This window comes from Rhinolophus ferrumequinum, chromosome 5, assembly GCF_004115265.2.
Source record: "Rhinolophus ferrumequinum isolate MPI-CBG mRhiFer1 chromosome 5, mRhiFer1_v1.p, whole genome shotgun sequence".
NCBI lineage: Eukaryota > Metazoa > Chordata > Mammalia > Chiroptera > Rhinolophidae > Rhinolophus > Rhinolophus ferrumequinum.
In genome coordinates, this window is record NC_046288.1 from 63,110,225 (window position 1) to 63,137,005 (window position 26,781).

Consider the following 26,781-nt stretch of genomic DNA (forward strand, 5'->3'; position numbering starts at 1 on the left):
GCCCGCCTCCGCTCCCGGACGCGCCCTCGCAGCCTCTCCAGCCCCGCCGGCCCAGAGCCTCGCGCCCAAGGTGCGCCAGGTGGCGAGGGTGCCAGGCGCGGCCAAGTGGCGGCGGACTGAGTCAGCCACCTAACTATGCTGCGGAACCAGGACGGCCGGCTCCGCCGCCCCCGCAGCTGAGCCCGGGTTACCCCGGCGCGGGACGCCGGCTCCCCGCCCCCGCGGGCCGAGAGGAAGCAGCCGAGGCGGGGCGCGGGAGCACCTGGGCTGGGCGCCGCGCGGCTGCGGGCGCGGTGCTTCCGGAGCTGCGCCGTCTCCGCCTACAGGTGCGGCGGCCGCGGCGCGCGGGCCCGAGTGACAGCGCCGCCCGCGTGGCCGCCGTCCGGGCTGCAGACGCGGTGCTGGCAGCGGGCGGAGTCCGCGAAGGAGGAGGCCCCGCGCCTGGATTGACGGGTGAGGACCAAGCAAACCCGGCAGGGAGAGACGCCGGCGCCCAGGCTTCCCCTTCTGCAGCCTCCCGAGCTTGGCGGCCCACGCGTAAGGCGAGTACCCGGGGCCACGGGTGGGCTGGGCTGCGTGGACCCGGCGAGTAGAGGAGGAACGTCTTTTCGGTACTTTTTCGGGTAAATTTCCAGACCGCAAAGTGCTGGTCTCTGATTTCAACCCGTTGGATTTCGCTCCCGCGTGTGGGCGTCTAAAAGGAAACCAGAAGCGGGTAAGTGATACAAAAAACCCACTTACTAATGGGATTTGGCCCGGGAGGGTGACAATCCGGATAGACAACTAGACGCCCCCTCTATTCCCCGCTCCCCAAAAGGAAAAAGAAAAGGAGCCGCCCTTGAGCGAGTTTCAGGCACCAACTCATTTACTGGGTAGGTAATGAGTTTGCACTGATCTCTATGCTCCCCCGCATTCTGCTTGTTGTACACGTTGAGACGATAGGCCTGTAAATTAACTTTGATTACAGTCATTTGGCTTCCACCTGCCTCAACCCAATGCAGTACTTGGGGACCTGTCAGCAGCGAGTTGACCAGATCGATCTTTATCCTTTACTTTTGGAGACAGGTCTCTTGAGGATATGAATGTCCATCTCATTTAGTAAAGTAAGTTCTTCCTGGCTTGTTTTCTTAAACACTTCCCTAACCTTCTTGCGTCGATCTGGAGTTACTTTGGTTTGGGGGAAGACTTCGTGAAATTATACTGTGAACTATATAACCTTTGATCATTAGAGGACAATAGAAGCTAATTTGTGTGGAATAATAACTTTTTAGGCTGTTGCAAGTTTGTATGGTGATAGCAACATTTTTTTTTTTTTTTTTTTGCAAGGTTGTCCTTGAAGTAAGTAGGCTGCTCAGTGGAATACATCCTTTCGGTTAAATACAAAAGTGTATTGAAAAAAGAAGCTATTTTTAAAAGTACCTTTAATCGGATGTCATTGTGATTACCAATAATAGTATTGTACTTACAAGCTCAGTATTGATTTCCCCCGCACTTAAGCACTCAACACCCTAGCGAGTTTGTGGAACATTGCCCATAAGTAATTGGAAAATGAAGTTATGAATTTTTTTAAAAAATAAGCTAACTTTTTAAAGGAAAAAGCTACAAATACCTCTAAACTCTTAGTTATGATTTTCATACAAAAGAAGTATTAAGGGAAAATTCTCATGACAGTCCAATGTTTAACAATGTTTGAAAAAGAAAGAAAAAAAGTAAAATGGGTCATGGAACTATGCTAAAGCCTAATGTGGAAGTATCTCCCTGGCTCCTTTTAAAACATGTATTTAGCACATCATATCATACGTAAGGTGGGTCTTAACACCAAGACTGTTTTATATACATGTGATTGGTCAGTACTCAAAGATTTATTTAAATTAAGATACCTAGAGGGTAAGTCAATGAATTACTAAAACATATTAATGTGAGTATCTTTGTATTTTTTCCTTCTTGCATAATCCTCTCAAATTTTATGTGGGTTGTCTATGAAAGGAGAAGCTGACGGTTCATTTAAAAGCAAATTCTTAATCATCTAAAATCACTACAACTTTCTAGCAGTATGAGACTTATAGTCAATTCATACTTTTCAATTTAACTACTTTTACAGTGGTAAAATATAATACTCAGATTATAATGAATTGCAATTTTCTTGTAAATTGTTATGTTAACACTGTGAAACTATGAAGTTTTAAAAACCTATTTAGGACTCTCGGTTATAGATCTCATGATATCCAAGAAGGTATTTCTTGTGTCCTTACTTTCTACCCCACCTCCTTGCAGCTTTGAGAAAGTTTGTGAAAGATGCTGTAAATGCTAAATATAAATGATGGTCATTGCTTTAATAGTACTATTTTAACAAGTGTTTGTTTTCACTCATTTTATTGTCTCATTGTGTCCAATCTTTGCACTTACTCTAAACTGAGGGATTTTAAAAATTCTCTGTAAAATGTTAATTAGGTAGAGAACTTCGTATTAACGTTGGAATATTTCTTGGCTTTTAACCAACAGTGATTGATGAGATGAGAGGTTATGAGATATCGTCTTAATCTTTCTGCAGTTTATCATTTTAGGTTTCTTTTAAGCATTGGCCAGAATAAATATATAATGATAGTTAAACCATTTTGCTTGCTGTTTTCTTTAACTGAACTATTAGGTCAGTGGTATTCTCTTCACATGATCTTTTCTAGTTAGAAATTTGATCTGTTAGAATTTTATTGTAGTTTTGACTCAGCGTAAACTTACTTCCTTACCAATGCTATGGAGGAAACAAGAGAGTCCTGATCTGGGTTAAAGTAGTCTTTTTGAGCAGCTTCAGGGGTAAAAACTATTAGTGAAGAAATGGGGAGAATCTTTTTATTTTATTTTATACCGTTTGTGTACAAAGGTGTGTGGGTAGGTGAGGGAATACTTAGGGAAGGGCTAATAAGAGTGATTCTGCCCTAATAGTTTTCACAAAAATGGATGCAAAATGGACTGTTACATCACATAGCTTTAGAAAGAGTAGAGAGTGGTTTAATCCATTTGGAGTTGGAGAGAGGATCAGGACAGAACAGAAGAGAGGTGTGGTCTCCTTGCTGATTATCAGGTGACTTGAGCTCCTGGGGGGTGAGGGTGGTGATGGTGAAAGTGGTTGCCAAAAACTCTTTCACAGTACCTTGATGAAGTTCAGAATTCTTAGCCTCCTGTTCAAGGCCCTCCATAGCCAATCCCAGCTTCCTTTGCTGGCGTCACCTTTCACTGAACCCTCAGTCTCTCCTAGCTCCTCTCCTCTTCTTCCTATTGTCTGAAGACATCTTCTCCCTCGATGCTCTCTTTATGACATCCCTGCCACTTCAGATGCTGCTGTCTCCGTCTACTACATTTCTTCCTGTACATCTTGAGACATCCCTCCATAGCTCCTTCACTGAGCATTCCATCCTCAAGGCTCAAATTGCTGCATATTTCACTTATATTTATGGAGCTGTTTTGAGATTTCAAGAGTTCCTTGGCACTTGTGAAAGGTGATGCTATTGCTTCTTTGTGTACTTAAAAATAAAGCAGTACTTAAAATGTAAACCACGTTAAAGTCAAGGTCACAAAATTTGATTTTTTCTTATCATTATAATTTAAGTGCTTTGTTAGAGTCTTCCAATTTGGGTATTCCTTCTTTTCTGGCGCTTACTGCATTGTAAAGTACTGAATTTTCACGTGCATGCTATTTTCTTTTGTTTATAGTCATGCCTAATTTACCCCTTTGGATTTTAAACTCTTTTAGAGAAGACATTGCATCTTCTCTTTCTTTGTAGCACTTAACACTGTTTTCAAATGAGATAATAGGTGCTGTTATCTTAAACTGCAAATATTTCCTCCTATTATCTTGGAGAGAGTAAATTGTGTCCTTTAAATATTTGTTGAACGAAGAAATGTAAATGAGTCAATAAGCTGGGAGACATTGCTGAGTTACCCTTTCCTAAGAAAAAGAGACTTTGACAATTACAGAAGCACTAGGAATAAGCCCTCAAATTCAGTTGGAAAAGAGGTCAGGGTGCTATTTATAAATGCAAAGAGAGGAAACGGTTCACTGGGCTATTTTGAACATCTGGTTGTTAGTCTAGAAAATTCAGCTCAAATTCAGAGAAATGGTGGGGTACACATTTGTACTAAACTAAAAAAAATTAAATATAAGGTAATATATAAGAAAGTGCACATATCATAACTATACCTTTTTAAATCTTTTTATTGAAGTATAATATGCTAGTTTTGATCTGAGTAAATTAGACATTAAAGTGATGTTCAGTGCAGCATGAAATGGAACAGAAGCCTGAAGAATATGTGTCTGTGTTCATATCAAGAGTTCTTAGGGGTCTGATTCTCCTTTCTTCAGGTAGATGTGGCTAGACTATAGAGAAGGGTAGGAGGGGGGGCTGGCACTGGGCGGAAGGAGCTGTCCAGATGTCCATGCAGGTGGGTGTCCTCCACAGTGATGCAGGCTTCCACTTACTCCTTTTCATTACCCACACTTTGGCTCTTGGAGGGACTCGGGAAAATGAAATCTTTCTCTGGTTGCCCAGTACTTATGGCTCTACTTTAAAGACCTCCGAATTAGAATCGAAAAGAAGCCTCAAACATTAGCCAGTTAACTTAAAATCTAGGTGGGCAGCTTGAAAGAGAAAAGACTTACTGAAGCTAAGGAGATTATCAGCCATTTAACTATTGTGATATTATCTAAAACACCTAAACCTAGGTACTACATAGGCTACTAATAACTTCTCATAATAAGTAAAGGGATTATCACTTCTGGCCTTACATCAGATGTGGAGATGGATATTAAGTTGTACATTTTGACAGAGTTGTATATTTCAGATTGCATAGTACATATAATAATCAAATCATAGAGCAGTCCTTTCTCCTTGATCCAAGCCATAGATCCTTTTGCCCAGACCCTGGCTATTTCAAACCTCAGTTATTCTCCACTTAGCAGACAACTCGATGCTTATTGCTTGCCAGGGACTGTTCTAAGATCTTTATACGTATTTACTCATTTCATCCTCAAAACAGTCCTGTGTATTGTGATCACTGCTTACACATGCCAACATTGAGGCTCAGAAAAATAAAGGATCTTTCCTGAAGTCATGTAGCTAGCACACAGCGGAGCTGGGATCACTGATAATCACTGCTCTGTGTCCCGAGTCTAAAGTCTTCAGGTAAGGTCATCATTCTCACTAACCACATCTACAGAGGGTGCCAAAAAAATGTAGACACATTTTGAGAGAGGAAAAACTGTATTAAAATCGTAATACTCAATATATACCGATAACAAAGGATGACTACAAGTCACGTTTGACTTCTGCAATTATAAGAGGTGCTCAAAGTGGTTACCATCAGTGTCCAGACACTTCTGATTACGGCGCACTGCTTGAGCAATGTTGACCAACGTTGACACATGTTTTTTTGGCACCCTCGGTCTATTTTACTAACTTAATAATGCTATGTTGACTGCAGTATCAAATGATTTGTAGGTCTCTTAGAAGAATAATTTACAGCGCTAATTTAAAGGAATGTAATTGTACTAGGCAAGCAGAATACCAGTCAAACCAAGTTCAATAATCTAGTACAAATATGACCAAGTGCAATATTGTATACAACAGATGAATGAATATTAATAGCCAACATGCTTCGTACATTTATAATACATGTCAGGTACTGTTATGTATACCTTACATATTTTACTTGTTTAATCCTAACAGAAGTCCTATCATATTTGAGGCATATTATCCTCATTTACAGAGGAGGAAACTAAGCTTCAGGGAAGTTACGTAATGTAATCAAGGTACGGTACGAGGCCAACAAATGGGGAAGGCCAGATTGGAATCCATGCAGCCTGACTCCAGACCACTGTGCTCCCGATACACTGCCTGGGGAGAATTAATGAGGAATTAAGGAGGGATGGAATAGGTGGGGAGTGTTCATGGGTGTGTGGTACATACTTGAAAGACTCGACTTGGTCCCCAAAGGAGAGAAAAAAGCCAAGGTATGTACAGGAGTTCAGTTTGAATAAAAGCTGAGAAGCTAGCCCAAATCTTCTAATCCATCTCCCTACGTCCTTCTTATTGTGGTTTAAAAAATATACACAGACAAACATAGCATTTAATTCTCCATCTTAGCTATTTATAAGTGCACAGTTCAGTAGAGTTTAGTATATGTTTACATTGTTGTGAGGCAGCTCTCCAGAACTTTCTCATCTTGCAGACCTAAACTCTGTATCCATTAATCAACTGCCCCTCTGCCCCCAGCCCCTGCTAACCACCATTCTACTTTCCAATTTTATGAATTTGACTACTTTATATCCCTCATGTAAATGGAGTCATACAGTATTTGTTTTTTAGGCTGGTTTAGTTATGTCCTCAAGGTTCATCCATCTCGGTAGTGTACTGCAGAGTTCCTTCCGTTTTAAGGCTGCTTCAATTGTGTGTGTATGGTGAGGCACTTTTGTTTATCCATTCATATGTCCATGTACACTTGGGTTGCTTCCCTCCTTGTCTTCTTTTGTATCACATTTGAAGTTGAACCTTTAAGACCATGGTTAAGTACGTTTTGGAACAATACTTCTGTTGTAGTCAAGCAGTTTTGTTTTTTCATCCCATCACCACTGACTGCTCTGGTGAGAAGGGAATGCTGTGGTCACGTTCGATGATTTCATTTTGGCTTCATACTGCTGAACGTTACTATATCTGTTGTCCTACATAGAGCATTAACTACCTTTCTGCAATGAAAGATGCAAAATAAGTTTAATACACTAAACTCTATATTACAGTTGTTTTGTACAATTGTTTCAAAGATGTTCTTTAATATGTGATTGCTCTTAATCTCAAGCGATTAAATGTAAATGAATGTAGGCTTCCATATTTAACCACTTACGTGGACACATATGTCCACAATCAAATTGAAAAGGTGTGTAAAACTTGGGTTTGCAAGGCATGGTGTAGGTAAGCAGCATTTCTCTATTGAGTGTAAGTCCATAACTAGACAGTCAAGGGAGAGAGAGAGAAAACATAGAGTCCTTTTACACACCTCTACTGTTTAAATAAATTGTATGTTAGGCAGCATAGTTAATTGCACAGGTGGTAGAATCCAACTCTTAGAATTCTGGCTCCACTGGTTATCTGCTGTGTGGCTTTGGGCGTGAACTTTCCTCCCAAGGCAGCTGTGAGGATTACATGAGATCCTACACAGATGGTTTGTTAACACTCCAGACGTGTTGGCTATTATTATTATTAGCAATATAAGACTGAGGGATAATGAAGGAGGAAGGCTGTGTTTTGATGGATGGGAAGGAAGAGTGGTCAAGATAGAGAACATGGCAGTGAAAGTCAGAGTCTGTGGATGACCACAGTTAAGTGTGATGACCTGACGGAAGAAACTGGGCTTCCTGTAAGGGGTTTAATGGGGTGGTGTTGCTCGAAGCTAATTAATGTAGGTGAGTGGATGGTAGAGGAGAGGGACGCTAAATGACCAATTTACAGGGTTCTGGGGCCGAGCATTCAGGCCAGAACAGTAAGTTAGGATCATTGACCTTTGACCTTTTGCAATCAGTTCTGTATATGGGATGGAGTAATTTGACAAGCACATTTTTTTCAAAACCACTTCCTCTTCTGCATGGTTATGGGGAACAAAGTAGAAAGAACGTGTTGTCTTTATGAATACTTGGAGTTAATATCTTGGTATGTTAATGAGTTTGCTTGATATGCAAATACCATGATACCCATTTCTTGTGACTATATTCTGTACTGAAGCAAAGGTGGGATTCCATTAAGCTCTGTAGCTTGAACTAACTAGTTCAGCAGGTATCCATATGGAGCCCTCTAATTTTTTAAGGGCTTAGCTCTTTTTCCACAAGAAGTTGACAACTTGAAGGCAGGGGCACTTCTGTGTGCCTATTTTGCCAGGCGCTTTGTGGGAGTGCTTCATTGTAGAGAACTGAAGTAGTAAAATTGTGCCCCTAGGATATCATAAATCACCTTTCCTATCTACTGGTGCTACTCGAGCATTATGATCAGCAAAAGCATTTTCTCACCCATTTCTGGATTTCCCCCTCAGAGACGGTGTTCTCTGAGGTTCCTTTCCGTCCTGTGATCCTGTGATGGTTAAGCTTATCGTTTTGACACATTGCAGTTTCTAAATGCTCTAAGGCTATGTTTCTGATTTTAATATGGTGTGCTTTTTAAAATCAAATGGATGAAATTTGTGACTGAATTTGATTGTCCTGTGCCAATTTTTGCTTCCTGTAAGATACTGGAGTAAAGCACACGTGATTTCAGAAGTGTTCAGCACTGAAGAATTGATGACCTTAGAAGTTTATTGAAGTGACCCATGGTTTTCAGTTATTTTCTTTCCTTCTAGTTCAACTCTGGGAACCCCACTGGTAATGAGTGGGGAATGGGGGTGAGGAGGGGGTCGCTGGGGTGGTTTTCCTTACTTGAGGCATTAGCGGAGGAAAACTGTCCCAACCCCTGAGTTTTTAAATAAAAAGTCCATAGGTGCTTTGCGATGTTTCTAGCTGCCCTCCTGGCAACGCCTAACCCCTGATTTGATCTCTTTTCATGGTTGCATGGATTGGAGAAATCTGTACTTGAATCCTGTCTCTACATCTTGTAAGTGTGGTGACCTAAATAGAGAAAACTTTAAAAGTATACTTTCCACTTTTCATCTTAAGTCATCTCAAAGTGGGAAGAAGTCATTCAGCAGACATTTGTTGAGCCCATGCTACATGCCTGACTGACAGTGTTCAAACTGAAGGGCTAGAGTGTTGAATAGTAGACAGGATCCCTGCCCTCTTGGAACCGGTGGTAACAAATGCCATGAAGACAGATAAAACACAGGTAAGGAGTAGTGAGGTACAAGGTGTGCTTCCATGCATAGGAGGATTAGGGAAGACCTCCCCAAAGGGGCACATGTGAGCAGAGACCTAAAGTGATGGAGTGAGCCACGCGTCATGGGTGTATGTTGAGGAAGCAGATTTGAAAGAGATAGAAGGGTGAGAAGGTCATGAGGTGGGAATAGGACTGAGGCCAACTTGGTGGCAATTGAGTGATGGAGAGGGAGAGTCAGGAAGATGAAGTTGGAAGTTGCAGGAAGTGGTATGGTATGACTTTTGTTATAAAATGAATCATCTGGCTGTTGTACTGAGAATATGTTGTGGGGTAGGAGGCCAGGACAGAATCAGAGCTGTCAGCCGGGAGGCTATTGTAATGGTCTAAGATAGACAAGATAATCGCTTGAACTAGGATCTGACCAGGACAGGTGGTCAGAAATAGTTGGTTCAGGATGTAGTTTCAAGGTCATGCTCAGGAAGATGGTAAGATAATGTTTATTAAGTGATATCACAAGCCAGGCATGTAGCAGACACTCCTAAATATTCCTTCCCTTTTACTTAATTTTTCTCTTGGAAATGGGTCCGGATAGGATAGGCAAATGCACAACCACATATGTCATGCCAGCTATTTGTACATTCTCTAAACATGTACTGCATAGATGTCATATACTATGAACAGATAATTTATAAACAGATCAGAATTTATTGGTCAGTTTATATGGTCATCTTCTTGGCAGAGTTATTAGTTTATTATGGGATAATAAAAATAATTATAATGGCGAACAGTTATTTAACGTTTGTTGTGTGTAATTGGTGTCCTAAATCCTTTACAACAGCCAATGAAGTAGGTACTACTTCATTGCTGATGAATCTAAGGCACCGAGTGGTTAAATACTTGTCCAGGCTCACAAAACTATGGGTGCTATTATTACTCCCATTTTCCTTCCTGAGGCACAGAGAGGTTAAATACTAATCCAAGCGCACAAAACTAATAAATGGAGGAACTGGGATTAGACCCAGGTTGTCCAGCCCCCAGATTTTGGCTTTTGCACTGTACTTTCCCACTTCTGTAGGTTACTACTGATGAATAGAATAGAACAGAATTTAATGCTCTAAGAAGTAAATGCTGTAGGAATATAAAGAAGACAGTTTATTTCTTGTTCAGTAGACTTTGTGAAGGAAATACATTTAAGTTAGACTTCAAAGAATGTGGAGTGACTGTAGTGATGAAAAGAAATAATATTGGAAGTGAATGTTTGCTTAGCACTTACCATATACTAAAGTACTATTTCAGCACTCACGGTGGATTATCTCTTTTAATCCTCACCAGAGCTGAGGTACATTGAGTGTTTCCATTTCTTGGTTAAGGAAATGGACATATAGACATGTGCCTATGTTTACACCGCTAGAAAGTGGAGGAGGTGGGATTTGAGTCTGACTCTAGCCTTGGGGTCAACGCGTTTGTAGGAGGGGCCTTCATCCTAGGGGAGGAGCGTGATGAAGTTAGGCCAGGTAAGATGGTATAAAGCGTACTGGAGAATGAGCAATTTAAAACTGTAGTTGCCAAAATTTGTTGCACATCCCAGTCATTTTTGAAATGTGTTACAAATACAGAGACCTGGGCCTGTCACAGCACTTGTTACTGTACAGCAGATCCATAGACCAGAGCCTGGAGAGCCGCTGACCTAGAGCACGTCATGTGTACCCTTTTGCCCAAGTGGAGGTCAGAATGGAGAGGGCTTTGATTTCATATGAGAAGTTTGAATATAATAGACTTATAGTTAGGTACGTCCATCACTTGCCTCTGATGACGTGCATATGGGTAGAAGCCTCTAAAGAAGTGGATCTGTGAACACCCTTGTGGGTGGTAAGACAGTTAAAGTCAGGTGATTGGAAGATGGAGCTGATGATAAAGTACAGAGAGTATTGTAGGGCCTGTGGGAGGGAACCTCTTCTGGGTCACGAAAAGGAATCAGGTTCACTAGCCACATTCAGCATGTTGACTGACAGCAGTGGTTTTGGGTGGAACGTGGTGTTTCCATCCTTGAGCCAGCACGCAGGAAGTGTATGTGTACACTCCGAAGGAAGGAAAGCGCTTTGTGTATTTGTGTAAACACACGTGCACACCAAAAAACTAACACAATGGGCTTCTCAATCACTTCAACCATCCCTATGATCTTCCCTCTCAGAAACATTGTCCTAAGCACTTGGCAAATTACAAGGATCCTAGTTCTATATTAAGAAAGGAGTGATTCTGTTTAAGGTCAGTGGGAAGCTTTCACAGAGAAGGTCATACATGTCCTCCTTTTAAATAGTGCTTAGGACTTTGCAAAATGTGTAGATTTGCAAGCAGTACAGTATACACAAAAGGTATGGGGCTATGAAATGGTTTGTTGCCTTGGGAACAATAATTAACAAAGAGCTAAAGTGAGTGAAGGATGTTGGTAGACGGTTTGGCAGGGATTAAACTTGAGCCTGGAGATAGTACGTACTAGGAACACTTACTTACCTTGCAGGAAATATACATGAGGTATGATGTCTGGCACATAATTGCTGTTTACATCAGTAGTAGCTGCTCTTATTATTGTTAAACCAAGACCAGACTGTGTTTATGGCACCATAAGGAGCTTAGACCCTGGAGGATGTGGCATGACATGGCAAATTTGGATTTCAGTAATTCACCAACACATGGAAACTGGACTGAGGGATTTGTTCAGAGTGTAGCAGTAATCCAGGCAAGAGATATAATGTAGGTCTGAACTGGGGCGAGGTGCAGTGAGTCTGGAGGAGTGTGTTAGTCATTTGGGCTGCTGCAACAAAATACACAGACCCCCTGGCTTAAGAAACCAGACATTTATTTTCTCACAGTTCAGGAGGACAGAAAGTCCAAGGTGCCAATCAATTTGGCGATAATTATTTCCATTTTGTGATGTGCCAAAAAATTAGCTAATGTATTTATTTACAAAATATTGTAAAGAACTGGAATGGTATATCTGAGACTTAGGTTTGTATGTGGTATTGAGGTTTAACTTTATACTTTTTTTTTCTGGCATTTGTCATGATAGAGAGATACCTTATTGACAAAGGCATTTCCTGCCTTTCATCTTGGCTCTGTATTTTTATTTCTCTGCTCCTGCAGTGCTACCTGAATATGATATGTGCTTTCCCTCTTATCCTATACCTGTTTGTCAATATTTACTGATATTTTAAATAGTTGAGGCAATAGTTTCTGGTCATTGGTGTATAAGACGTGGCAGCTTGTGAGAGGTGTCTTTTGAAGAGCTATTTGAGAGGTGATATCCAGAAATACTGCATCAACGCTTGTTCAGATAAATTTACCTTGTTTGGGTGTGTCTCATTTTATTACTTCAGTATGTGGGTGTGAGGCATATTGTGTACTTTTTTTCTTTTAATTGAAACATAATATACAGAAAATTGCACATACCATACATTTTCACAGGTTGAACACAGCCATAAAAACAGTACCTTGATAAATCGACTTTTAAAACAATTTAATGATGTTGTTTGGGAGAAAAATGAACCTATATGAATTTGCACTGTATAAAGGAAAATGTGACCTTTAAACTTTTACTTTCATATTAACTTATTTCTTGTTATTTAATGTATTTAAGAATTAACTAATTATTCAACTCATCTTGTATGTAAATATTGTACATCCAATGCCACTGTTTTTTTCAAATGAAATTTATTGATCTGAGAAACATGTTCTAAATGTGCTTTTTAATAATCTTCCAAGAAAGTATATTAAAGGGCACAGTTGTTCATATGCTTTTAAGAAAAACTATCTAAAATTTGGTAATCAAAAGAATGTATAACATGTTCTTTTAACACCGTGCTTGGAGTATTGTTTAACAGGCCTATCCTAGGGATATGTAATTCTAATTTTTATGTTCCACTTTCTATTTACTATTTGGTTAAAGCCTAGAACTGGAAAGTTATCTATTAGCTTATAGACCATTTCTGCAGTAGAAAAGATAGCTCTAAAGATTATAGTTTTATTGCCATGTAAGACATTAACCAGCTTTTGTTTCCCCTAGTCTACCAGTCTTACTCTAACACTAAAAAACAAAACGAAACAAAAACCCCAAAACAACAACAACAACAACAACAACCACCACCACCACCAAGCCTTTTGAAGGACTGTATGAGTCTATTCTACAAAACCGGCTAATTCCTGTATAAGCTAGTTCTTCTTGGAACTAGTCTTACCACCATACTGGTTCCTTCATTAATGAGTTGAATAACATTTTTGACACATGCTTATTTTATATCTGTGTGAGAGTCATTTTTTAACTTTCTGGAAATCATTTGATACTGCCATAGCATTTCTGTCCAGTACCTTCATACTCAGGAATTGACTTTCTAGGACATGCAGAGTAATGCACAAAGATTCCAAACTCGGTGAGCGAAAGTAGTTATCTTTATTTCTATTGTGTTTCTTCAGAGAGAGTTTATAATGTAAAACTAGGTTTTAATAGCTAAAATGTCCTAATAAATTAATTTTCCTTTTTTTTTCCAGGCTGAAGCACATATAGCATTCACTATGGAACAAATAACATTTTGAGACATTTTTCTGTTGCAAGTGAGAGAGGAAAACCAATACAGAAGCGTATCCTCCTTTGTGTGTATCTCATTGTACTCAGCTTAGTAATGAAGCCACCATTATGTCCTCAGTCAGTGAAGTAAATGTTGACATCAGAGATTTCCTAATGAGCATTAATTTGGAGCAGTATCTCTTACACTTCCGTGAGTTTGGTTTTAATACTGTGAAGGACTGTGCAACAATAAATGACAGCGTCCTACACAAAATTGGAATATCACCTACAGGACACCGGAGGAGGATAATTAAACAGTTACAGAAAGTCTTGTCAAAATCACAAGATATCCCAATATATGCAAATATTCATAAAGCAAAGAAGAATGCTGAGACTTCAAAGGATCACCATGCTCCGTCTTCTGATCAGGATACCTGCATAGAACTTTCGAATTCATGTCGCGTTCAGACTCCTAACCCAATGCAGTTGGAGACTGTTACCAAAAATCTTGATCAAAATGACGTTAGTGTGGAAAATAGCCAGTCTCTTAAGTCAGATGATAAGATATCTCTTCCCGAACATAACTTTCCCATTCCAGAAGAAAATCCACACCTGAATTTAGGTTCTTTTCAAGGTTCTCTCCTTGGTAGAGAAAATATTAAAATAGAATCTTTGATTACAAAAACTGTGGGTTGTACAATTGAAGAACAAACAGAAAAAATTGATTTGATCTCAGAAAATGTGAGCAAGCTTCCTAATGCAGATCCTGTATGCCTTTCTTCTCTTGGCGGTTCAGTATCAGAAGCAAATTCCGGAAAAAATGGAACTGGGGTTTATTAGAAAGATCAACCACCAGCCCAATTCTTTAAATGCAAGGAGAATGGTTGGAAAGATGTCGATTCCATCATCACCGGGCACACCTATGAGAAGTCGTCGCAAGGTTTCAAGGCCATCGCGATCTGCTGCGAAGACATCGACCGTACCAGCGAGGCCAGGATCAACAAAGGAATTACAGGAAGGTAAGAACGTTTATGAGTAAGCGGTGTAAGTACGCACATTTGGGGAATTTAGTTATTTTTAATGATTATATGTCGAGGGTGTTCTTCTAATTTGACTTCTATTAAATTACCTATTCAACCAATTCTTTCTTAAAACATTTTTTGTTATGCCACTTCTCTTTTACACTTTTTCCCAGAGTCTGTTTCCAACGTAAAGCTGCCTGGCACTCTTTAGCTTTCTCTCATTTAATTGGGGGGAACATCCCTTCCCTTAATTCTGTGTGGATATTCCTTCACATACCTCCCCTCCACACCTGGTATTACATCTTCCATGAGTACAGTTCTCATATTTGAATAGCTGACTCTGTCTCCCCACTGAATTATTTGTTCTTTGGCAGGGCCATGTTTCTAACGTTTGCACCTCACTGCCTGGCACAATGCTGGCATGAATTAATAATTCAAGACACATCTAGTGAGTACCTAGTTGGTACTGGTTAACTCGTGCTAGGTGTGAAAGGTAGTATATATTAAAAAAACAAAATTCAACTGAGTAAATCTGAAAATGTATTTGATTTATTTGATGATTCATGAATTGGGCAGCATTCCATTTAGCAAATAGAAAGGAGCTCCAGATGTTGCACAAAATGAAGACTTTATAGGCAGATGGAGGTGGGGCAAGGAAGATATTCTAGCAAAGAATGGATTGTTTCAGGCAGGTCACTCTCCTTGGGAAGGGAAGGCATGGGTCTCTCCTGCAGATTACCTTACTAGTGTTGACCAGATAACTCGACATTGACTGATTAAAGGCTGAAATTGCAGTTTGGTTAAGTATTAAGTCTTGATTTGGTGATCTGGTGCTTAGCACTAGTGACTCCATTTTAGGCCTATTGTTTCTTTCTTTCTTTCTTTAAAAAAAAAAAAAGCAGTAGCAAAGAATAAAGGGGCTTGAAGTGTGGTGTAGAATATAGACATGAAAAGATGGTAACAATAGAGTGTGAACCAGGTCCCTAAGAGACAGCAACTCTAACGAGGGGCTCTCACAGTATGTCTGGTCGTTGGTGGTCTGAGGTAACTGTAGAGTCTGAAAGGAGCAGACTTAACAGTAGAGAGAGCTTTTATCTATGTCTCGAAGTTACACCTAAAATAATTGTGGTTTTCTCTAGGGTCGTGGTGGTATATATTTTTTTTTTCACTAAAAGCTAACACTTGTCTCTGCCCGGAGTCATGAGGCTGTTCAAGTTTGACTGTTACTGCCGAGGCTGTTCAAGTTTGACTGTTACTGCGAGGCACTAAAAGCTACTACAGATTTCTTGCACTGGTAGAGGCTGGCATAGATTTCTTGCACTGGTATCAGTGCAGATTTCTTGCACTGGTAGAAGGAGCATTTCTGCAAGATGCTCCTTCCCCCCTGAATCTATTTTATTCCTGCTACTGGGTCTCTTGCTATCAGGCACCTTTGGTAATTACAGTGCTAGATCTTGGTTATGTTTGCAAGTGAAGACATGGCAACTACAAGACAGTTAATTTAAGTACCTCTCGTTAGAGCACCTACTCTTTGAGGACAGAGGCCCTGATCTATTGGTCTAGCTTGGCATCCCTGGTGCCAATAGTAGTTTCTAGTATTTACTGGGAAATTAGTAGTAACAGTGTCATTTATTAAGCACAGAGTTGCTAGTTTGGTTTATAATTTTCCATGAGTTATCTAATTGTCACAATAGCCCTGTGAAGTAGATAATATTCATCCATTTTCTTACGAGGTAACTCAGGTAACTGAGCCTTAGATTAATTTTCCCAGGATCCCATGGATAGTGAACTGGGATTTCATTCCAGTAAATGTAACTCCAGAACCCACTTCTAAACCAGTCATTTGGTAAATATTCTTTAAATGTGTTTGCATGTAGAAACATATCTCGGAGATATTGAGGGTTCTGTTCCAGACCACCCTAATAAAGTGAGTCAAATTCTTTTGTTGGTGGAGGGTCTTGCCTTCACTTTTTTAAAAATGCAACATCTGTGAAGCACAGTAAAGCTAAGTACAATAAAATGAGATATGCCTGCATAAGAACTGGAATATTTCCTAGGAATGTAGAAGAGCCCTGATTTTTGTATGCCATGTTAGCTTTAAAACATTTTACTAATTTGAAACAATTGAAAGAAAGTAAACTGAGAAGGGTCTGCTATGAGTACACACATTAAAAGTATATCTGTGCCAGAACAGAATCCTTTTGGGAGCCGTGGGGTAACTTCAGATAAGAAATATTTGGTTTAAGTTTTAAACTAGATTTACTATTTTTTTTAATAAGTTAAAGGCTTGTTATTCCTTTTGTCAACCTATAGTCATTGGCACCAATTCAACATGAAATGGAATCCCCAATTTGGGGTGTGGTGAAGAAGGAAACTTTATTCAGTGCAGATAGCTCAGTTGTGATAAGAGCGTGGCTGTGAGAAAAGCATGGCTGTGGAACAGCTCAATAGTGTTACAGCTCAATTACGAAGCATCACGCTGTGGCAATGAGGCAGCCTTGAGGCAAAGCCCCTCTCTGGCTAGACAGCTCTGCTCTGGTCTGATCTGGTTTGTTACACCTGTTTCGGTCCACTCTGCTCCCTAATGTTTCAGCTCCAGCTGGGGAAATGTAGTCTTCAGTCTTTGGTGGAAAGGGAAAGTACACTCCCTGAGTGAGCTTTATAGACAGGGAAGTCCCCACCCCTTTTTCCTTACTGGCCTGTCCTCATGCAAATGAGGACTCTAAATCCTTGCAGTTTGATTGGTCCAAAAGGCACTGTCTTGATTGTTCAGAATGGAGCTATTCTGATTAGTCAGTGATGATGCTGTGGGGATATAGCTGCACAGCTCTGATTGGATGGGGAAAGTCTCGGTCCTATTGGTTGAAATGCAATTTCAGGACCGCCTTTATAAGGGCTGACTCAGGAGGCAGGAACACAGTGCAGGCATGCAGTTTAGTGTAGGCTTCTCTCTGAAATGAAAATTTGATTTCTCATAGAACTGTGTGGAAATGGCTGCTAGGCTCTGATTTTTTATTTATTTTTTAAGCCCAGTTACCACTAGGAGCCCTTTTTGGTAGGGTATCCTCTCAGGGTTTACGCCACTGTGACTATAAGTCTTTGAAATGAGAAATGAAATAATGTTAAAATTACCGTGTTTCCCCGAAAATAAGACTTAGCTGCACAATAAGCTCTAAAGCGTCTTTTGGAGCAAAAATTAATGTAAGACCCAGTATTATATTATTATATTATATTATACCAGGTCTTAAAGTAAAATAAGATTGGGTCTTATATTAATTTTTGCTCCAAAAGATGCATTACAGCTGATTGTCCAGCTAGGTCTTATTTTCGGGGAAACGCGGTAGTAGTAAAACTTAATACTAGCTGCATTATAACCAGATTACCCATTGTAACCTATTTTTTCTTCTTTGATTATAGCAGTAAATGATAGCTATGCATTTGTAGTGCTTGGATCATAATATAAGAAAGTAAGTTATTTTCAGACCTCACTATCAATTTTTTACTTATGGTTCTCACCAGAATTGCAAATAATAATTGTGTGTTTTTAAAGTGTTAAAATATGACTTTTAAAGTAAGATTGTGGATTATGTAATCCCTGATGCTCTCTTTTAATGATTTTTAGTACATTCCTTAATATTACCACATAAAAATATTTCTTTGTGGCCAGTGCTTTTAACATAATGTCTTTACTAATTAAACATTTCATACTACTGTTAAAAGGAATATGATGCTGGATGTGTTTTCTTGAAGTGAAATCCTGTGTTTCTCTCTCCCTATACAGCACCCCTGACCATCCCTTTTCTTGTTTATCTGACACAATTGAGTCTCCAGTCAAATGGGTTATTTTGCTCTTGCCTTGGGTTTCTTCCCTGAATTCCCACTGCTCCTTTCTGGGAAGGCTGGGCTGAGTGGGGCTATACTGAACAATGAAACAACCTCAAGTTCACTTTTTAAGTCCTCTCTTGAAGGCCACATCAGAACTAGGCTGGAAAAACCAAGTCCTTTATTGCATTTCACCTGGCGGTCTCCCTAGTCCCATGGAGACCTCCAAGCTGAGAGCAAGTCCAACTAGCTGCCATTTCCCTGGGAATGATAGGTATGTCCGCTGATCCTTACAGGAAGGACCTCCTTAGTGATCAAGGCAAGAAGGAACAGGTATCTTTCGTCTACTGAAGAGGTACCTCTTTTCTTCTCCCCAGTTTAATGATTTTTTGCACATCTTTCATGCAACTATTTTATCCTTGGTACAAGTCACACAGCCTCCCTAATTAGGTGTTGTGCCTCTGTTCTTTTAAAAATTTATTCTCCCATTCTAGGTTAGTTACGTGCACATTATAGAGTCGCTTTATCAATTTCTATTAATGAAAAGGCCCACTGGACTCTTGTCTGGGATTATGCTGAACCTATGTATCAATATGTAGAGAACTGACATCTTAATGTTGAGTCTTCAAAACTATATAAATGTATTGTATCTGTCCATTTATTTAGCTCTTCTTTAATTTTTCTCAGCAGTATTTTATAGTTTTCTGTGTGCAGATCTTGACCATATTTTGATAAATTTACCCCTTAGTATTTCATGGTTTTGTAGTTTATTGTAAAAGTTGTATTTTCAAACTATTTTTTTCAATTGTTCATTGCTAGTATTTAGAAATATTACTGAATTTAAAAGTATTTATCCTTTATCCTGGGACCTTGCTAGATTTACTTTTTTTTTTAAATTAAATTTATTGGGGTGACAATTTTTAGTAAAGTTACATAGATTTCAGGTGTACAATTCTATATTACATCATCTATAAATCCCATTGTGTGTTCACCACCCAGAGTCAGTTCTCCTTCCATCACCATATATTGGATCCCCTTTACCCTCATCTACCACCTCCCTCCCCCCTTACCCTCGATTTACTTTTTTTTGAAAAGCATTTTGGTAGGATTTTCTACTTACTAGATACCTTCTAAGTAGACGATAACTTCCTTTCCAATCTGCATGCTTTTATGCATATTTCTTTTTTGTGTGTTATTGTACTGACCAAGACCTCTGAAATAATGTGAACACAGGTAGTGAGAGCAGACCTCTTTGCCTTATTCCCAATCTTAGGGGAAACCATTCAGTCTTTAACTATGAATTATGATGTAGGTTTTTCATAAATGACCTTTAGTAGGTTGAAGACGTTTCCTTCCATTCCTAGTTTGCTGAGAGTCTTTGTCAAGAATGAATGTTGAATTTTATCAAGTGTTTTTTTCTGGATCTATTGTCAAGAGCATGTGATTTGTCTCCCTTATTTTCTTAGTGTGGTGACTTACATTTTTCCATATTAAACCAATTTTACTTCCCTGAGGTAAATCTCACTTGGTCATAAAATATAATTTTTATATATTGTATTTGATTTGCTAATATTTTGTTAATTAATTTTGAATTCGTGTACATGAGGAATATTTATCCAACATTTATCTGTAGTTTTGTTTTTGACTGGTTTTGGTATCAGTAATACTGGGCTTAAGGAATGAGTTGGGAAGTATTCCCGCTTCCCCTATTTTCTGTGTGGAATTGGTGTTATTTTGTCCTTAATTGGTAGAATATCTGGGCCTGGAGTTTTTTGTGGGTAAGTGATTAATTGCTAAATTCAATTTCTCTAGTAGATCTAGGGATATCAAAGTTTTTTGTTTATTTTTGTGTCATATTTGGTAATTTGTGTCTCTTAGGAAATTTTCCCATTTTATCTAAGCTGTTGAACTTATCGACAGAAAGTTTTTCTTAATAATATGTAATTGTCCCTTTCGTGTTTATAGGACTTATAATAATGTTCCCTCTTTCATTCCTGATATTGGCAATTTATGTCTTCTCTTTTATTTTCCTTCCCTGAAGGTTATCAATTTTATTGATCTTTTAAAGAACCAGCTTTTGATTACAATGATTTTTAAAATTTTGTCCATATTCTATTTAATTGATTTCTGTTTTTTTGTTTTTAGATACTTGAGCAGCTATGTATTTCAGGACACTGTCCAGGCCCTTATATTTAGCTGGAAAACTAGATAGAACTCTTTCATTTAGTAGTAGGTATCCATAATCCTCTGTTTGTACTATTGTTTTCCTCTGCCATTACTGTTGTGTTATATTCATAAAATTACCTGTAATGTCTCTCTCCCAAGATTTTTAAGACCTTTGAGGGAAAGTCTTGTGTGTTTTCATAGTATGCTCATCGAGGCAAACAAGTTTTTTATTCAGTACTATAACACTAATGACAAAAAACAACAGCAGCACAAAACTACATAAATACTGAAATCTAGTTAGAAAATTTGTTTCACTGTTGGGTATGAATAGCAGTTTTAAAATTGCTTTATGTTCATACTAGCGTTGTTTATTTGCTCTTGTGAATTATAAAAATGAGAAGCAAATACTTAAAAAATCCATTGAAATCTCTTCCTTTAATGCTATTTAGAAAAACACATTTATGGAATTTGGACATTCTGTTTATTTAAAATCAAACTTATTTTTGAATTTTTTTTTTACCCAAAAGAACGTATGTCTCAATAATTAATCTTTTACTCAGGACAGTAACTTACCTATTTTTACTTATCTATTTTAATATATCTATTTTTCCCTTTGCTTTAAGCTATTACCGAGAGAGAAGAAATGTTGCTACCTCAACTGGAAAATCTGTGACACAGCAAAGTGAGTCTGAGCATTTCAAATCTCTGACGATCAGTGAGCACTCATTTGATAGTCTTAAATGTGTTTAACTTGTGATCAAACAAGGCAGCCCACAGGCAGAATAGGGATAATGGGCACAACTGTCTGTTAGGGCTCGTAGTACTTAAGACACTTTTAAAGGTGAGTGAATAAAAGACAGTGATGTATATGCAGACTTCTGAAAATTTGCACATGGTCACATAAAAAGACTTTTTTGTACAGGCTTCATTTATCATTAGCCACAGCTGATGAAGGCATTTAAATGAATTAAGTGGTTTCTGACTGTCTGAGCTATAGGACATAGATTTATGGAACATAATTTTGCTATGGTAACAGTAAAGGGCTGACATTGCCTGGTAAATTGATCATTGACAGAGGGTTTTCTTTTTCTGAAAATTCAGCTTATACAAGTTCAGGAACATTTTTCTCAACAGTAAGATGGCAAAAACACTTGGCTACTGACTCTTTAAAAAATTTTTTTGCCATATCAAAAATTGCAAGTGTTGAGAATTCTTTCCTGTAGATCAGTGTAATTCAAAGATGGTGGAAAGTCTCTTGAAATAATTTGTTGACACCTGTGTTAGTAGCTATGGAATTAGAGGGATTATATTAAATAGATTCTGGTAATTTGAATGGTATAACATCTAGTTATGTTAATGAACTTTTAATAATTATTGAAAGTTATGATGGAATTAAGATTAATTTTCTGCTGTTAATAAAATTCTCTTATTTAGGTATTAATGTTATAAATGGCATCATGACAATTTCCATTGTTTGCGGGAAATGTGCTTGGTTATATTAATGTGATTCTTAGAGGTTAGCAAGGACATTTATGACGTGTCACACTTTAAGAAATAGTGAGTAATATGTCATCATGTGATGCGAGGGGTATGTATATACAGTGAGTGTTACATCAAGAAAACCATGGGGACAGTTGATTTGGGGGTAAAAATTATGTGCATAATTTTGGACTCTCAGAGAATAAAGCTTAAGCTGTAATATTGTTTTAAAATAATTAAACACATTTTTTTTCAATGTTTCACATTATTCACATTTTTCCATTCTCATCCTATAATTCCCACAGAAGATTCAAATGAGGAGAATTTATCTTCCATCTTTCCTTATGGAGAGACCTTTCTCTTCCAGAAACTAGAAAATTCCAAGGTTAGTCCCATACATTTTAATTTTTTTCCGTATTCAGTTCTTAGCTCTTCTGCTCATATTTGACGCTTTATTTTCCTGTAAGCTGTTTGAAGAATGTGTTATATTGAAGAATGAAATTTTCAGTCATTAAAATTCTGTTCAGTAAAATCATGGTAAATTTACATTTTTAAATATATATCACAAAATCACATTTTTAGTTTGATTTCAGAAATACAGGACAGTGGGTTTTCAGTTTTCTGCAAGATAAGTTCCTTAAAAAAATAAAAATAAAACAAAGATGAGAAAACCATACAATCAAAAGCAAACCAACAACCTCCCCCTATATTTTGCTTTGCCTTATACCCAAATACAGACTTCTCACTATTTAAATATCTTAATTATTCAGTTTATCACTTAGTCTTTCTACTCCAGTATTTGTGCTCAATTGCTATTTTATTTCTTGGTCATGATAAAGAGAAGCTGGAAGACAAAAAGTAAGTGGGAAAGTAAAAGTAAATAAATTTTATTCTTGGTTAGCATCTTTTGTTTTCTTAGTTGGAATAATGAATTATTAATGATTTAAATAAAATACTGAAAAAGGCACCAAAAGGTTACTGTTTAATATAGTCTCCCTAATTAAATTGATTTTACTGAAAATTGATCTAAGCCATTACACATTTGTTTAATATAACTAAACCCAAATGTTGTGGATCTTTGTAAAATATTGCTACCCTAAAAATAAGTGCATTTTTTTAAATAGAAAAAATCTATAAAGAATGAATTTTGGACCCATGAAGGACCACTCAAAGGGGAAGGAACTACTGAAAGAAACTCTTTTCTTGTCACGTCAAGGTATGAGGTCATGATTGATGATGATTAATTCTTTTGAATAAAATGTTGACTTCTTGCTCTTATTATAATACAATATTTCGAAGAAAATACATTGGTAAGTTAAAATCTTTTTTTTTTGAATGTTTCAAAAACAACTCATTTTAATAATTGAATTTAGAGTCTATATATCAAGTATATAGTGATATTCTTTAGCAGATCAGTTTTCTTTCCCTAATTCAAACCACTCTCCCCTCCCCATAGTGACAAATATGTGGTGATTATGATTGCACTTTAAAGATGGGAAATTATATTAATGTGAAAGAGAAAAGGACAGTGCAAAAAATGTCACTATGTGAAGTGCAGAATTTTTACAGATGTAATGTAGTATCCTTTGTATTGCAAGTTCAGCATTGACAAGTAGCTTGACAATTATCTGGTTATTTGGGTCAAACATGAAATTAAACAGTTTGTAAAGAACCAGCTTAAATTTTATTTTTCTCAGTTTTATTAGGGTTTGGTGTACTGGATTTTTATTTAACATTGGTTTTATCTTCTATTATATCCTTCATTTTCCAAAGCTAACATTGTCGTAGGTTTCCTTAAGTTGAAACTAAACTTAAGGAATATACTAAAACTTAAGGAAGATACTAAAATATTACTTGAGCATCTTCAGCAAGCATTTGATGTGAACCTATGATAATGCAAAATGTAGAAGGGGCCAGCTGAAATCATTCTTTAAGGAAGTAATGGCTTTTAGAACACTGTATCTGGAAGGACGTAATTTGAACCCCAGGCATATCTGTTTTATTGATTAACAAAACATTCTTTATAATAAGTTTTATTATACATAAATTACTCAGTGCATCTATTTTGTCATTCCTTAAATTGATAGCAATATGCTTAGCTATCATAAATATGTTCCAGTAAATATTATATGCTGCACAGGTTTTTACCTTCTGAGTACCCTGACCCTTTCTCACTTTCTAGCTAGTAGTGGAGTGCAGTTTTTCTTCATTAGCATTGCAAAATTATACTAAAGCTCTCACCAGTCAGAGGTACTCCCTGTTTTATTACATTACAATGGAACATGGTCCTTGGAGCTGATTAGTGGAGAGCCAAAGCGGTGGCAACAAGTTTGGAAGTAAGAATTCCAAAAAAATAAGTTCATGGTTCCTGATGTTGCCCCAGTACTAGAGCTGGGGCTGCCCATTTAATGGTACTGGTGAAGAGGTTTAAATTGTGATGCAAAGAGTGTCGTCACTCTCCATCCTTCTGCATCCAAACCCCAAAATAAACAGATCAGATTAAATGATACATAAGAAAAAATACACTACTTTTAGTAGTGTTCAAATATGTCTTAGGATAATGAGAGATTTCTATTTAATTTTTCTGTAAGAGTTTTTAAAAGTCTCAGATGGGTTAATTGAATTCTAAGATTTTCCTGGCCTTAAATTTCTGCAGTTCGTTGTTTGTAAATTTAAAAAGTAGCTGATGGCATAAATGACATACAGCACTTTGAAATGTTTACACCATACTTTTCCTTTTAGCGTATATGATAACAGGAAGGAGAATGTAAGTGAAGACAAAGTGGAAGATATTTGGATACCTCGAGAGGACAAAAAAAGTTTTCCGATAGACTCTGCTTCCGATTCAGAATATTCAACAGTAGAAGAATGCTTTCAGAGTTTAAGAAGAAAAAATTCAAAGGCGTCTAAGTCTAGGACTCAAAAAGCATTGAATTTGGACCCTGTTAATAGGCATAGTTATCCGTTAAGCTCAACAAGTGGAAATGCTGCTTCATCAGTCATTTCCTCAAATGCGATATCTCCTTATGCCTGTTTTTATGGATCATCTGCAAGGAAGGTGAAATCTGGATGGCTAGACAAACTCTCTCCTCAAGGGTATGCATTTATTCATTTTCTTTCATAAGTAGCATAGTTTTAAAAATTCAAGTTTGTCCATTTCTAAACCCTCAAAGTTGCTGCTTCTCTCTAACTCCTCCCACTCTCTCCCTTCCCCTCCCCCCATACAGATACAGGTTTTAGGAACTTTCAACACACTTTTTCAATGCTATCCTTTAGACATAAGGGGGAACATGTGCAGTGTGCTCTATGGAATGCTGGGTTAAGGTTCTGGATAGCAAATTAAAACTGGCAGTTATGATTTCATGTCTAGATCCTTAAGGTTAGTTTCTCACTTTGCACTAAAATGCACTATGCTGTGTCCCGGTGTGTAGCAAAGAAAAACAACATAGATTGAGTTAATATTACTCAGCCCACACTGCCTTTTGCTCATGTCATAACAGTGTTCTGTTTGGGAGTACAAGGCTTATTGTAGTTCAGGGTAGGTACATGGTTGCTAGATTTCGGGCTTCCCTGTTACTGATATATTGTTTTGGTTTTTTTTGTATGTTGCACGGAGGATCACAGTCCCTTGAAAATTATACTTTTCAAACAGATTTATCATTTCCGTTTACAAAGAAACTTCTGTCCCTTAAGCAATTTATAGTACTGAGAAATCTTTGGGGAGGGATTATGTTTAATTAGAATTGTTTTCTGGCACCTTGATTTTTGGATGTCTTTTTGAAATACTTATTTGAAATGTCCCTTGTGAATTATTAAATTATTTTGGGGTCAAAAAAAAAACAGCAGAAAATTTTATCACCTCTCATATTTAAATAATTAATATGGTGAGTCTCTATAATGTGCTGGTTTTCTCTGTTATTCCCCCCCAAATATGCATCATTTCTAGAAAGCCTTTGTTTGACCTAAAATAAGTTTTATTTGCAAAAAATTACCAAAAGAAGCATTAGTTGACTAGTGAGAGCAGGAATTAAATTTCTTAAGAAAGCAAACAAACAAAAAAACCCAACACTTTTATTGTTAGTAATTATATAGTTAATACATCATAGGATTGCATGCTTTTAGCAAACTAGATGTTGAATAAACTGAAGCAGAGTACTTCTTAATATCAGTTACTTTGTCTCACTCCTTCCGATTACATTAGAATGACAAAGTAGTCAGCTATGTCTATTTTTCATCAGTCATCAATATTATTGGTAAATGCATAGTCAAATAGCAAAGATATGAGTCAGCCCTCAAATAAACACTGGTAGAATGAAACAGTGAGCTGGAATATTCTCAAATCTTTCATTTCTATGAAATTTTAGTGTTTTGGGAGTTCCTACTGCTCTCTCAAAATATCACCGGAAGATTTCACAGACTGGGTACAGAGCCCTCGGCCGCTATGATTTCCTGTGTGATCTCCAGTGGCACCTGCTCTTTATAGAGTTAGGACGCTTACACCATGAAAGCCATCATAATTTGCCACCTTTGAGACAGAATATTTTGCCTTTCTCTTTATCAGAACTCTGAGTTTCCATCCTTTCTAATCTGAACCTGCCTGAGGTTAGATGCTGTACATTTTCTAGATTTATAGTCTCTTTTAAGGGAAATAATTGAGTTTTCTGGCTTAGAAGTTTTTTCTCCTGGATACCAAGATGAATGGAGATAGGAAAGTAAACAAAGGAGGTTGTTATATTACCAAGAAATTTAGAAATTCTTCTTCATGATTATATTGCTATGACTGGAAAGAAATATGTGTAACTGGCTAAGAAGCAGGTATTTATTAGACCAGAACTAGAATCTGATTTTTTCTTCTTCATAATTAGACTCTATAGGCCATTCTGAGGTTGTA

At 37.8% G+C, this 26,781-nt stretch overlaps 1 protein-coding gene across 1 annotated transcript in view; it reads left to right on the plus strand.

Moving 5' to 3' along the window:
• The first annotated feature begins 352 nt into the window (after positions 1-352).
• The window catches only part of ARAP2 (ArfGAP with RhoGAP domain, ankyrin repeat and PH domain 2), a 183,153-nt gene continuing 156,724 nt past the window's right edge, over positions 353-26,781 (plus strand). The window contains 8 exon segments of the mRNA XM_033106382.1: positions 353-715; positions 13,386-14,270; positions 14,272-14,399; positions 14,402-14,420; positions 21,035-21,093; positions 22,196-22,275; positions 23,015-23,106; positions 24,633-24,986. Coding sequence (XP_032962273.1) covers positions 13,531-14,270; positions 14,272-14,399; positions 14,402-14,420; positions 21,035-21,093; positions 22,196-22,275; positions 23,015-23,106; positions 24,633-24,986 — 1,472 coding nt within the window. The 5' untranslated portion in view covers positions 353-715; positions 13,386-13,530.